Source organism: Odontesthes bonariensis, chromosome 9 (assembly GCF_027942865.1).
Source record: "Odontesthes bonariensis isolate fOdoBon6 chromosome 9, fOdoBon6.hap1, whole genome shotgun sequence".
NCBI classification, from domain to species: Eukaryota; Metazoa; Chordata; class Actinopteri; order Atheriniformes; family Atherinopsidae; genus Odontesthes; species Odontesthes bonariensis.
In genome coordinates this window covers 27,196,282-27,211,053 of record NC_134514.1, presented here as the reverse complement: position 1 = coordinate 27,211,053, position 14,772 = coordinate 27,196,282, and the positions used below count along the sequence as shown (strand labels likewise).

The 14,772-nt window shown below is 39.9% G+C and overlaps 1 protein-coding gene across 7 annotated transcripts in view; it reads right to left on the bottom strand.

The window, feature by feature from the left end:
• The window catches only part of LOC142388530 (rap1 GTPase-activating protein 2-like), a 114,799-nt gene that overhangs the window by 37,762 nt on the left and 62,265 nt on the right, over positions 1 to 14,772 (bottom strand). For 2 of the 7 annotated variants that reach the window (XM_075473893.1, XM_075473894.1), the window contains exon 1: positions 11,660 to 12,376. The exons of the other annotated variants lie outside the window; for them this stretch is intronic. In XM_075473893.1, coding sequence (XP_075330008.1) covers positions 11,660 to 11,799 — 140 coding nt within the window. In that variant the 5' untranslated portion in view covers positions 11,800 to 12,376. Of the gene's footprint in view, positions 1 to 11,659; positions 12,377 to 14,772 lie in introns of those variants that run through there. 7 annotated transcript variants of the gene reach the window in all.

Sequence of the window (14,772 nt, the reverse complement as noted above, 5' to 3'; positions counted from 1 at the left end):
AAGTCCCACCCCATCCAACCACTTTGAGGCCCACCCATGGAAACTATGACTGCATCATTTAACTCCTCCTGAGGAAAACCAGGCTAGTTACAGTATAGTGTGTTAAGTTTGTTATCCTGGATGACATGCTGAAGGCTGGCTCTTACATCTAACTGTGCCGTGTTCGTTCATAATGCTGCAGCCAAAAATATTGAGTTAATTGACAATACGATAATGAACAAGCTTAATAAGCAGCCTCTCTAACACAGACTGTTTCTATGACATTGGATTTACCATCTAAAGACGGTCGGAAAACACTAGATGGTAAAAGGTTACATTCTGCAGCTTTTTTCTTGCCTTCAAAATGTCAGTGTTGCTCTCTGTCTCACAGTGCAAATGATGCCAAGAGACTGCTGATGGACATTCATGTCTATTTACCGCCTAACAGAAGCAAGACACCGATAAAGGGAACCGGCTTAATCCCATTTGTTTTCTTTTTCTGTCTTTAGTTTTTCTCCATAAAGTTAATTCCACTTTGTCAATGTTCTGTTAGGCATCTATAATCAGTGAATGCATTAACATACAGCCTCCTCGTGTAGTAAACAGCTGAATGTCAGCTCAATTTAAATGACAAAATGTAGTGTCCTCCTCCCTGAAAGAAATGTCAGTCCATTTGGGTTCAAAATATGAAAAGGTGTCCTTGCTCTTTTCAATTACTCTCTGTTTTTCTGGTATGGTTCAAAGATGTATCCAAAGGAATATTTACGCAAGTCACTTGAATTTCTCAGTCATTTTGAAACATACTTCATATTGTTTGTGCCTTAAAAAAGGTTTGTGAACATGATGAAAAAGTGCATTGCTTCATCTGAACCCCAGGTCTTTATTATTTCTACTGGGCAGTTGAAGGTATGAAAGTCTGCTTAAAGCAAATTCAGAGATTTCCATGTTAACACATGTTACATGATAGAGAATGCTTGTCAGTAACATGTCAAAAGACTCTGCACAGAGTGGTAATGAAATATGGAATCCTGAGGACATCTTTTGCTACATCGTGGGAAATATATGCCGGCTAATGAATTAATGTTTCATTGTGCGCTTAGTTTATGATAACTATCGTATGTTATAACTAGGTCTTGTTTGTTTCAGTTACGGTTCATTCAGGTCTCTTTACTTGGCTAGTATGGTTAATTTTAAGTTGTTTGCGAAATGTCACACCCCCAGCAGACGTTTCAGAGCAGGGATTAGAGCTCATTCTTTCAAGATTTTGAAACCTTCATTCTAATTGCTTGTCCATTTTTTTCAAATTCATTCATATTTGCCAGGGTGATTAACACTATTTCCTGAGGTGGGAAAAACTCAGACCACGCACTGTATTCATGACTGCTTTGTACAGACTTTAAAGGACAGATTTTCATTGAAAATTGTCTTTTTTGTTTTTACAAGCACACACAGTTTTCAGAGACCTTGTTGAAATGCCTGAAAATACCACAGAACGACAGTACAATAATTTCACACCTTTATTCAGACAGGCTGGTTTTAGGGCATGGCGTGACCCACTTGACTCCACTCCACCTCTTTCTTTTACAGGGTCTGCCCCTTGTGAGATTGTTAGCACTCAATAACCTTTGAAGTCCATTATCACCATATGGGAGCACACAGCACCTAGCCTGAGAGCTCACACTAGCAAACACAGACAAAAAGAAACAAGTTCTGAGTACCGTGCACCAAATTTATAGAAAATACATGACTGAAAATTTTACTCTCACGTCCCTGTGAGCAGTACACCCGTGGTTAGTTGGTACCGATTCTTCTTTAAGGCGCCATCATTTAGTCACAAATCAGACGTTGAGTTTGCCCAGGTGCTTGAAACTACTGCCATGGATAAAGTAACATAACAATTAGTTGGCTGAATAATAACACCAGCAAAAAGTTGTAATTCCTCCGAGAAGGAACTTCTGATTTCCTCAAAGTCCAACATCACTCTGAGTTATTTTTCCAAGCAAGCAACAAAGGGGTGATGGAGGGTTAAGTTAATTGAATTTGAGGCGTATCAATGAGTTTGAGTTATGTTAGAGACAATTCTTCTAGTTAATTTGCCTTTTCACTGGCAACTTCTGTTTTTACCATCCAGTTAGATTTAGGCACTAAAATTGGTCTGAGTTAGGAAAACAAAACAGTCTGACCTAAAATACGCTGCTTGACAATGTTGATGGATTTTGCTTTGGATTCTGCTTTTACAGGATACATACTACATTCTACATACTAGGTTCTGATGAAAATTTTAAATCGGTGAAGCTTCACAAGTGAATTCCAGCCCCACAAACTTGTCCTTTTTTTTACTCATTTGGTCTGCACCAGGTGTGTTTCCAAAAACTTTTGATTAAAGCAAGCACCGTGCTGCATAGCGAGGAAAGGTCATAGATGCTTAGCGGCACCCCTTTCTTGTCATATCAGTGGAAATGCCACAAATCCTCTCTAATCCCATTCATTTTCTGGCATCCCCTGCGTCTTTATCGTTGTTCAGTCTCACCCTGTCTCAGATGAGTCAAAGAAAAAAATTGAGTTAAGCATCTGTTAGATGACACGAAATATCTCTCCTCTTGTCTAGTCTCAACCTCATAAGACTGCTTGATAGCTGCCCTGAAGCAGAAAGGTTGTGAAGAAAAGGAGAGAGATAGTAAGATTGGCAGGGTAAACAGTAGAATGAATGGACAACAGACAGATTGCTGAAAGAGAGAAGGTCACAGAGGGAGGTGTGGGAGGGAGAACAAATGAACCTCCGCAAACTAAAAATAGCTCCCTCAGTCCCTTGTAGAGCTGGGTAAATAGGCCTGTCTTGGGTGGGTCTCTGGGCACTTGTTAGAGACAAACAGTATCTTATCCATTACGCTCCATGACAAGGTTGTGTGTAATACACACACATATTTTTTTACAAACAGAAAGTGTGATGAAACATTTCTATGTATGTGTGAGTGGATTGAGTAGCATACCTGCTCCGCAAGTAGTCAGAGGTAGGAAAGAAATGTTCAACACAAACAAGAAGTTTAAAAAGATGGTGTAGCTGGAGGAAAATAGGGGGAGAAAGAGGAATGGAAATACATGAGTCAGTGAATAAAAGTGGTTGTGTTAAAAGGCAGGAAGTGGAGGGGGTTCGACAGCAAGTGGAGGAAAGAAAGGGCAGCAGGAGGAAAAACTGTGTAAGATGATCAAGAAAAGCTGAAAACAAATATTTCTCAACTTAATCTAGTCTTTTTCCGCAGTTGTGGTCCACAGAAACACTTCCCAGCAGGAGATTTTTTGCTAGAGATGCACCCTTCTGGCTGTAAATGTTAGGGAGGCGGAGTGGGGAAAGAGGTGTCTTCAGTGAGCAGGACGCAGCGCGTGATGCAGAAATAAGGCTGTGGGCAGGAATGACCTCCTGTGACATTTTTTGTTGCAGCAGAGCTGAAGGGACCCGACTGAAGGATTGTGTCCGAATGACACAGAGGGAAAATTGTACGTGGGACAAACGTGATCAGCTAATAAACAACGGTTTTGTTGTCTTTTTGTGAGCTTGTGTAAGAATAACATTTTTACAGAGCTCTTGTTTTTAAGCAAGTCAGTTGCAAACAGTTGTTCAGGTTGCAATGGCTTCCATGCATTGGTGCTAGAGAAACAAACTAAAAGAAGATCATGTGTGGAGGTAATTTTGCCATAGGTAAGAAGATAATGTACCCAGAGATTTGATGGAGATCCAGGTGAGATGTCGAGGCGGATTTGTGTGGATTAATAACAGTTCTCCTCATGCAGCTACTTTAGCAGCCTGCCAGGACACTGGTGCACGCAGGGAGCAAAGATGAAAGACCAGTAAGACATCCCACTCAAGAGAGAAAGTAACTGGGCACTGTAATGCATGTGTTTGCTAAAATGGGCTTGCTGACCTGCCGCCAGCTATTTCCAACATAAATTCGCTACACACACTATAGCTTCGTATAAGTAGACTCACATGCGACATACCTTTGGAATGACCTTTTTACAAAACTTTTCGACAAGACTATATGTTTCCTCAATGTAGATTTCCTCAACACATTCCCTCAGATTGCTCTTACATCATTTTGAATGAGCTGCCAGCTTTGCCAAATCTTTCATGCATTCTGTCTTCTACAACCAGCTGCCATGTATTTATTCTTGATGTGGTGATTTCAAAATTTAGCCTGCCTTTTTAGATGTTGATTGACACATCATCGGAGAGTATGAGAGCTTTTATGTCACACCCATAGGCTACAGCGAGAAGAGAGTCTGCGCTGTAAAAATGTGCATAGCCTATGGAAACAGGAAAGTGTGTTCAGCCAGAGGCTTCTTCAGCTCCTCTGCAACACAAAACGGAGGTCATTCCTGCCAACGGCAAGAAGCATACACAATGCCAGCTTATGAGGAAGGGGCAAAAACAAACAAACAAATCAAAAAGATCAGCAACAATATAATGTAATATCTAAATGTCTTGCTGTAAGGCCTAAGACCAAGCATGGCTGCTCTCCCTATTCTACATCCCTGCCAAGCTGTGTTTTTTTTTAATGTGTATCAAACTGTGTTTCTAAAGCATCTCTAAATGTTGTAGTTTATATACAGAAATTATTTGACATATTTTCCTACACCATTAAGTCACTGGAGCTTCTAACCTTTTAACACATGTAAACAAGACCCAAGGGTTGCAGAGCTCAGTAAACTTTTCTTATGCATGCAATTATTTTGTTTTGTTTAAGAAATTTTGGCTTCTGCGTTTATCTTTGAATTATACTAAATCTAAGGCCAGTCCCCTAAATAAATAAGAAAAACAAGTTACATTTGTGTCATATTGTGATTTAGTTGTTTCTGTCATTTCCTTATACTGAACAGCTGACTGGCAGGCTGTAATGGCTGATTCTGTGCAAGAGAGAGCCAGGAAAGTTATCCCTGATGGTTTTTAGTGGTGACCAGGCGCCAATGTAATTATTTCTGTCAGTTTGTCAGTCCCAAACCATGGGTTTCAACAGCCAGATGGCTACTCCAGGACATGATGACATGGACTTCATTAGCCAAAGTGAGTGTTACGGTGCTTGAAAACAATAGAACTGTTCCAAGAATAAAGAAACAACAACTTCAGATACCCAGTAAACTTGTTTAAAATATGTACATACATACATATATATATATATATATATATATATATATATATATATATATATATATATATATATATATATATATTAACTGAAAGACCGTATCAAATCATTTAAAACCTTCTTTTAAGCAAACACAAATTTTAAACAATTGTAATTTGATATTTTACACAGTGCATGTTGTGCATGTTGTGGAAATTAAAGTAAAGTATAGCATAATGTGCACACATGGAGCACATTATGTCGAAGTTGTGCACAAGATTTTCAGTTTTCAACATGTTAATGCTCTTCCATCCAAGAACACTGTGTTGCAGGGGTCAAAATGAAAGAGCTCAAAATCTGTTATGCTTCTGGCTGTGAATGTGAGTTCCCTTGAGCTGTTTTAGGTTATTATTGTTATTTTGTGAAAGCCTTCTCACTTAAAATAAGAAGCATTTAGCAACGTGTCAGGATCGCCAGCTGAGAAAACTAACTTATTCCCTACTGTACATCTGCCTTTGGATGAGGAACTTCCTCCACCAAATAGCTAGGATAAAGCTGATTAATTTCTCTCAGGGTGACAGCTTATGTTGCACTGAAAGCTTACTGTTTCAGAGCTGTTGCACCATGTTTTACCATTCTCATCCTGAAGGGACTCCTCCACCAGAGATATGCAGCTTTGGGTTATTTAAAGTCGGAAGATACTTGTTATCAGGTCCAATTGACCTTATTCTTTAAAGTTTTTGTTCTTTTTTTTCACCCAGAAATTTCAGATAATGCAACTATTTCTTGGACAGAAAGGCTTACCATTCTTGCGAGCTATTGATTCACACTGAAAGAACTGTTAGAATGCATAGCTTTAGTTAATACACAGGCAAGAAGTAGGATGTAAACAGCACTAAAGCTACTTTTCTTCCTCATTTTTTATTGTAGCGATGAAGAAACACATACATTCAAAAAAGTATCCAAGCAACCAACTTTGTGAATTGCATTTATCATCTGTAACGTTAATTTTTGCTACAACTAAACAGAACTCCCCATGAATCCTAACTTGGTTAATGAGACCTGTTTTAATGATTCCCTGCAACTCAACTGTAATAAGCTTTTCATGACTCACAAATTAAAACAACAACAAGAAAAAAACAAAACAAAAAAAACAACAAAATCCTCATGTATCCTATGCTGCCTGTTACACAGCTCCTCCACAAAGCTCACTAAGCTTCTGCTTGAAATGTAACACGTCTCAACTCTACGGATATATACGTATATATATTTTTACATACGTATATATACATAAATATATGTTTTTATATTATAAATATGTATATGTGTACACACATACACAGATATGTGGCACATAGAGATTACTTTCAAACATGTTTAACTCACTACTTGAAACTTTAACCAAGTTAACTAAACAACATTGGATATAGTAAGATTCTACATAAACGACTGGAAATAAGGACCATGATATTGTTGTGTCACCTTTAAGAATGCTGTTTGTCACACTGCAGTAAATAGAGAGAAGCCAGCTTTGCTCCTTGAGATTCTTCATTGATTTTCTTTAAAAAATGTCTTCTCTGGAACACAGTCCAAATGTTGCGTTTAACCACCTCAATTTTCTCATCCTTGATAAGTGTATCAGTAGATAACTTGCTGAAATCAATGCTCATGCCCTTTCTTTTTCTAGATTCAGCAGGTTGAAGGACTTGCCACCTACTGACACAAGGTCCTCCTCCACAGGGCAGTAATCTTACTCAATTCAGTCTAGGTGGGCTGACTAATAAAATAATCCTCAGCACACTTTATTGTATGTCTGTTTATCGGAAAGAAAAAACATATCTCTGCCTGAACGCTATGTTGCATATATCTATGTTCTGATGCGTATATGTACATCCGCATTTTGGATGTTTGACATCGTCTCCCTTAGGAGAAGTAGAGTTGTTACTTGGTATGGTACGCTGAGAATTATTTTAACATTTCGCCCTGAAGACAAACAACAGTGTGACTTTTGGGGAAATACAGTATGAGTAGTTAATGTCTCATCTAGAGTTAGATTGTAGAATATTGATGCCAATTTAATGTCTGCACTGTGAAGTTGAAGCCAGCTACGGCTAAGCTTAACAGATAGACTGATCAGTTAGCCAGGAAACAAAATCTCTCTAAAGCTGACTAAGTTACAAATTGTGTTATTCATATGTGCAAAAATGTTTTTTTTCATCATTGTGCTGAGTTATGCTAACCAGCTGATGACTTTGGCTTCATATGCACTCATTAGAGGCGAAAAGTCAATCCTGTGGTCTCTCTCGGTTGTGTCGGTTATGTCCCAATCAAGGTTGCTCTCATATAAGTCCCTCGCTTTTTAAAGCTTTTACAACAAAAAATCTACATGAGAGATTTGGAGGTCAAATAAGATTTTTACAGCTGAAAAAGTAAAACCCAAACAAGCCTCACAACTATACTCTCTAAGTCAAAGTTCTTCAACAGGGGGTCCGCGGAGGTACTGCAGGGGGGTCGTGAAATCTTTGGTTGATTAGACGATTTTTAACTTTTCCCAAACAGTTTTTTCTCACAAATTGTGTGCAAACGTGTGCCATCCACAGATCGTTTGAGGTTTCATTGTCCCATCTACATGCATGTTTAAAGTTAAAATCTGTGGTTTATTTGAATAGCTCAGTGTTGTATGCAAGATGTTTGTTTATAAATGGCAGTGGCACGGCCACCCTGTACCTTGCACATGTTTAAAATAAGAACATGAATCTATTAACCTGTGTATTATTTGAATAGCTTAGTATTGAATGTACAATAACAGAGTAGCTATTTTTATACACGGCACTAGGCCCCGTTAAATATAAAACACAATTGTATGCCGTATAAATAGTAGGGGGGTCCCTGCTCCAACTCTCCGTCAGTTTGGGGGTCCCTGGCCTGAAAAACGTTGAAGACCCCTGCTCTAAGTAAAGAAGCATAAAAGGAGGAAAGGGCTGTAGAAATACCGAATCTTTCTATCATACGGACAGGCAGAAATATCTTCCTCTTAAGCTGGACACAACTTTCACAAAGCAACATGAAAAATATTGGTAATCATATTTAATTGTGTATTCTGATGCCTACACATGAAGTTTTCTGGCCCTTAACTATGTGCTTTTGAGACATTGTTTTAACTATGTACTTTTAAGGGCTAATTTAGTAATTCTTTGTCGAACAGAGGAAGTCAAAATTAAAATTGGAAGTAAAAATAAAGATAAAAAAGGAAATGAAAAACAGTATTAATAGCGCTGAAAATGAAAAGGCTCACATGCTTTAATTTTATATCCCTTCTCCCGTCCAACCTCCTTACATGGAGGTTGCTGGTAACCCAGCTCTACATGATGCCATTTTCCTTTCACTAGTCACTATCGCTGTAGTTACTAACTGCCATAGAAGGATGACTTGATGCAGCTGTAGCGTAGATCCCTTGGAAAGGGATAATATAGGGGTTCTCCTTATATGACTAATGCAAAAAGCTCTTGGCCAAGTGGCATTACGTGACAAGTTGGGAGTGTGGTAAATTCATACATGAAGTTCGTAATTAATTTCTGTATCTGGACATTTGTGGCCCATTTTTTTCTCAGTTGATCAGTCCTTGAGATTCTCATAGTTTGTTTTCATCATGCGCTTTCCAGATCAATTACTAGCCAACTCCCCATAATGAACAGGAGTTGCTGTACCACTGGCTCAGCATGGCTATAAAATACTAATTATTTATGTTTACATTATTATAATTAGATCTCACAGTTTTCAAACTGGTGCATGTTTTATCTTGACTTTTTTTTTACACTATACTGGACTTGTCATGTCTCACGCCATATTTTATCATGCTATATCTTCAACTGTACTAAAAAAAAAAAAAAGGCTTCTGATCTTAAAAAGGACAAAATGGAGCATGAACAGGAAGTTACACACTGTGATTATGGATTAGGTTTACAAACACACACACACACAACTTCTGCATTATACCACCACAAATCAGGAAAATGGAACCATTACACTACATGTGCATCAAAGAACTGGCTTTCAAAACAGAACAAAATCTGTTCTGCAGCTGCAGATAAACCAGCAATGAATGACATTACTTCACAGAGAGTAGTGTGAACATTCAGAACCGAGCAACAAGCCTCATGCTGCTCAACTTGATGGGGTTCAAATATACAGTGGCTCTATCATGCCAGAGATAGAGACTGAGAAGAATTCACAGAAGAAAGAGCAAGCAGCAAGACTGCAGGTCTGTGTGTTTGCATCTTGTGTATGTACTCGTCATTAGGGGGAATCAGAAAACCGTGGACAAAAAGTCACATAGCATTAAAAGCCAATAAAATGCACTTCCCTGGCAGTGTAGTGCTGCATCACCTGTTATTATGTTGTTAGTAATGCTGAGCTTTAATGAAAGTCTATAATTCACTTTTCCTTGAATTCATATGAATAAAAACATTAAATATCCTCTCATCGTGAATGGACTATGGTTAAAAGAAATGTGAAGTCTAAAAGGGTGCAATCATCTGCATAATAACCACCTCTTGGAAAAATAAAACCTTAAAATCGCTGGTGATTGTGCCCGGATTATCTTGTGAACCAGCCACAGTAATAGCTGAACATTGTGCTAGCAGCGCTTTGGCCAATTGCTGCTGTCCAGTCATGAATGTTCAGTTGTCATTTGACACGAGTCAATAAAACAGATAATACGCTCAAAATCGTGCCTGTTACTGTGTTTTTGTCTGAGTTTTTGTGGATATCTAAGTAATAATGCAACATTTACAGACAGCCATAGCCTCCAGGCAGGGCTGCATTTACCCATGTGAAAGGGAGGGGCCCCCCACTGACTTTGCTTTCCTTGCAATCACTGTATATATGTGCCCTGTTACTGTCGAGATCATCTTGCCCGGGGCCTCTAAAACCAGCCTTTTATTCTAATCTGGCAAAGCACCTGGCCTCAGTTCAAAGACACATTTATATGGGAATGTAAATGCGGTAATAACTTGAGTAAAAAGGCTGGCTATTTCTTCAAGATCATGTCATTTCACAGGTTTCATATTCCAAGACTAAATTAATCAAATCGGCATGAACAAACTGTCCCTTAAAAACCCTGCGGCTCTCATCTGCTCCAGGATGTCAGGGCCAGTCGCCTGATTTGCATGGCTGGTGATACAGCCTCGCCTCCAGGAGTTAATTTTACACCATCTAAACTGAATTACACGGACAAACATACACACGCACAGAGGTCACATAAACTTATCAGCATTTGCAAAGTGAGCTACAGTCTATTTTGACACTGACTATTTTAGCCCAAGCTATTAAAACTAAGGAGCAAAGTGCATTCAGTTGCTGAATGTTTAATGTTCCTTCAAGCATATAGGCACAAACACACACACACACACACACACACACACACGCACGCACACACACACACACGCACACACACACACACACATTTAGCTCGGACAACACTGTATATCCTCAACCACCACAATGCTGAATACTCAGTGTGCAGTTGCCTCCTCAGGTTCCAGTTTGACTGTACACACAAAGCTGCAAATGTTAGCTCAGACAAACAGGTCTACCAGGGTGGGAGGAGGGGGAGGGGAAGCATTGGCAGTCTTGCTCTGCCAACCTCATGCACTGTGTTTTGCTAGGTGGGATATTCTCAGGGGTCATATTAACTGCACACAACCTCTGGTAGTATTAGCAGCAAGATGATCTGGCTACAACACGTCAGGCAGGGAAAATCCCTTCGGGTGAACACTCGGGAAGCAAGGTATCAAAAGTCCTCGTCGAGGCACAATTTGGTTTGCCTATTTTGTCAGACAAATCTGATCAAAAAGGAACTACCTTGTACAAGCTGTAAGAATGAATTGTTGGTTAGGGGCTTCTCTCGGTTCTGTAGCATGCTGCTGACCCATTGAACAGGGATTTAGTTCATCAACCTACAAACGTGTGCTCATGCTGCCTTTTCAAAAGGATAAAGTAGACACATTAGAAATACAGGCATCAACAAGTGCCTGCTAATTCTTGTGTGCACTGTATCGCTAAAACTGGACATATATATACACAGAAAGAGAAGTGAGAGTGGAAAACCTCTTTTCTTTCCCATGTTTCAGTTCTCTCTGCACTGCAGTTTTATTTCTTTCAATCTCTCTTGTTAGCTCTTCAAAAGCACCCATAGCTCACTTCTATTCACCAACAGTCCTCAATACCTTTCTCTCTCTTCCCTGTGTGTGATTTCGACTGACCCAGATATACACACAAGTGTGGTCAACGAGACACACACTCCCTCGGAACACAGTCAGACGAGCTCACTCTAAGGAAATGGACCTAAAATAAAGCCTCAGATGCAAACCTGCTGAACCATAAAGAGCTCAAAGTGCCCTGTGACTCTGGAATAACAAAGACATTACAAGCTAGTAAAGTTTTCTTTACAGTCCAGGCTCAACACTGCACTACAGACCCTGTATTGTCTGCTCGCCCCCAGTATCATCCCCTCCAGCATGCTTCTCATCGGACGACACATCGGCACAAACTTCACCCACCCTTCACTCTCCTCTCTCTCTCTCTCCCTCTCCCTCTCCTTCTCCTTGGCTTTGCGGGACTTGTGGAGGAGTCCAATCAGGATCACAGCAGCCCGAATGCCAGCTTTTTTGTTGTGGTACCGTGCTCTGGTCTGTGGCATGCTGGACGCTTCTGCCGGTTCCAGGAGGGGTTCGGGTGACAGCCGGTCCAAGGTCAGGCTGGCTCCAGGGTTCCTGGGCTGCAGGACCTGCTTGGCTTTGCGGGATTCCAGTGTGAGCGGTGGATGTCACAGTCTCTATGTTCGGAGACAGCAGACAGTCCTCTGCCGAAACAGACACCTTTCTGGATTCTGGCCTCTTGACTGGCAATTTGTCGCTGTAGTCAGAACCTTGGGTGCATGTCAGCAGCAATCCAAAAGTTAGTGTCAGATCTAATTAAATCACAGTTTCTTCAATTAGGATCAGTGAGGGTTAGTTATAGTCCCAAAGGTCCAGTGAGCCGCTGCTGGTCTTAAGCTCAAGGTGAACTCCTATCTGTATTCCCTGCTCCGGTGGAAAATCTGTACATCACGGCTCCATAACACACCATGGTCCCTGATGAGAGGATGAAGAGTTGCAGCCTCGCGGACACTTTCACTGTAGCACTGCATCTCTGTGTCTGCCTACCTCTGCCTTCTCACTTCTCCCTCCTTCTCCTAACATGCTGTGCTTCTTCTCTCTCTGTGTCTGCTGCCGTTCTGCTCCCTCCCTTCTGTCATCTAAGCCCTTCCCTCCCCCATCTTATAGGCTGGAGTGAGCAAGGTACCTCCTCTTCCCACCCTCTCTACTGAATATCTCGTATCTCTCTGTCCTTGTTTCTACTTTGTTAATGTTTTCGCATTAATCTTTCTGACCTCGTTCTATCGATGCTTGATTTCTTGATTTCATTTCTGGGCACACGTATGCACACTAACACCTACCCACCCCACCCTAAATGTATACACATGCACACACTCTCACACACATCCCTCGGTGTGAAATCTCAATTCAAACAGGCTTATCAGCCCATTGCCTGCTGTGCTGTTGCCAAGGACATCGGAATTGAAATGTAACCTCAAAAGATGATAGGAGCTTAAACTAAACAATGTAAGAAATAAAAAGATTTGAGCTAATTTTAGACGCACACTGAGATATTACAGTTTTTTCTTGGTGTTTTTCCTGTTATTATCCTGTTGTGCCTGGCCTGTTCTCCAGTTAAACCCCTATTACTAATCCTTTCACTAATAAACCGTCTGTTTCCCTTATGTTCCTCTACCAATTATCCACGTTATGCTTGTATTACTCTCCGCCTTTACCCTGAGACAGTTTCCTTTTCTGTTGGTTCACTTCAGCAAACACAGCAAAATAAGTCATCTTCCCAGAATATATTGATCTTAAGTGTTCCCCTTCCATCTGTGGCCACCTGTTGTTCTTCCTTTCTGTACAAACTGATTGTGGGTGAGCGAATGCGTGGTTTAGTAGCTGCATTAATTCCAGTGGCTTTATCATTATTTAGATTTTTCACATCATGTCTTCACTCATTTTCTTCCTTGTATTTTTAATTTGTTCATTGCTTACTAGTGGCTTCATTAAATAAGTATTTTGGCACTCTGGGAGATATATAAGTAAATCTGCTTTCTGTTACTGTCAAGTACAACAAGCAGTGAATTCATTAATAACATTCCTAAACAGAAAACAAGAATCAAGAGTCTCTCTTTTCTTGTTACACAACCCATGAGATATATTAAACCATAAGTCTTTTCATACACATTTGCATGTGGCATGCATTAATAGGGCATTAGTCCTAAAGGTGCCCCTAGGTCTATACAGTCTTTATACAGAGCTGTTCTCAGACCAAAAAAAAAACTGATCCAAAACCTATCTTGGAGCCATTCACCATCTAGCAAGGCTCTCCATCTTGGAAAAACTAGAGCAATTTTGACTCTAGCTCTTTTGTTATCTTTGCGGGGAGGCTTTTGAGCCAAATAATGTGACATATTTCTTTGGAATACATTTGGAAATCCCAGAGGGACATCAGAGAGGACCCTTAGTCTTACACATTACTAATGGTTGTTTTAGAATTGAAAACATATGCATATTTATATATATATAACTGTTTTCTGCATTCATATGAAAAAGACAGACATCAAAATGACAATATGATTTAATAGCTCTAGTCTGTAAAACAAACAAAAAAAAGCCTAAATTCTTTATGTTTCTGATTCGGACTGTAGACTTTCTTGTCATCTTTTAAAGTGGTCTTGAGAAATAGTTTACCAGGGTTCTTTTAAAGTCTTTGGAAAATGGCCGCCTTTTAATTCATTTTGAGTACTGAAGAACATCGTTGGCTTTATCAATCTTTGCCATGTTTCATGTAGCTTGTGTGTACTTCAGCTGGTGGGGTAAGGGTGCTATGTTGTGCATTTGTGCATTGTTTCAGGTGATGCAAAGTTACCCACGACAAAACAGTTATGTACATGTTGATGAGTTATTAGAATAGCGTGAGATTATGAAGGTTGATTTTTTTTCAAGAGGATGATTATATACCAAGTGTCCTGAAATGTTACTTTGTATTGTATTCAGACTCTCAGTAAAAACACAACAGATCGTATTTGAAATTTAGATAACTGCCAGGTGTCATGTGTGTTGCCTGCACACTGAACAGTAACGCACAGATGACCAGTGTGATGATGATGCTCTGATCTGTTGCCTTTTATGCTCCTCATTAAACTGATTTGCCATCACGCTTTTCTGCATTGATTTTCCCATTGCTCTAATGAGTTCATGGTGAATAAATTTTTTGTTCCCCTGGACTATGAAACGTGTCCAATAAATTGCATTTTTAAAAGGTAAAAATAAACATGTGTCTTATCAGAGGTCACGTTGCAGCATTGATAGAACTTTGCAGACCGACAAGGACACAGACATAAAACTAAACAAGCTGCGCTGACGCAGCAGAAAAACACAGTGATTCATTTTCCGCATCTGGTGCAGCTTGTCTGGGTGGGAGTGCACGGCCTTAATAATAAAAAAAGGTGACTGTTGTCTGCAAGCTGAAATTGTCTCGGTCTACTTGTGCAGAGGATGATTACAGAAATGGATCATTCAAGACAAGG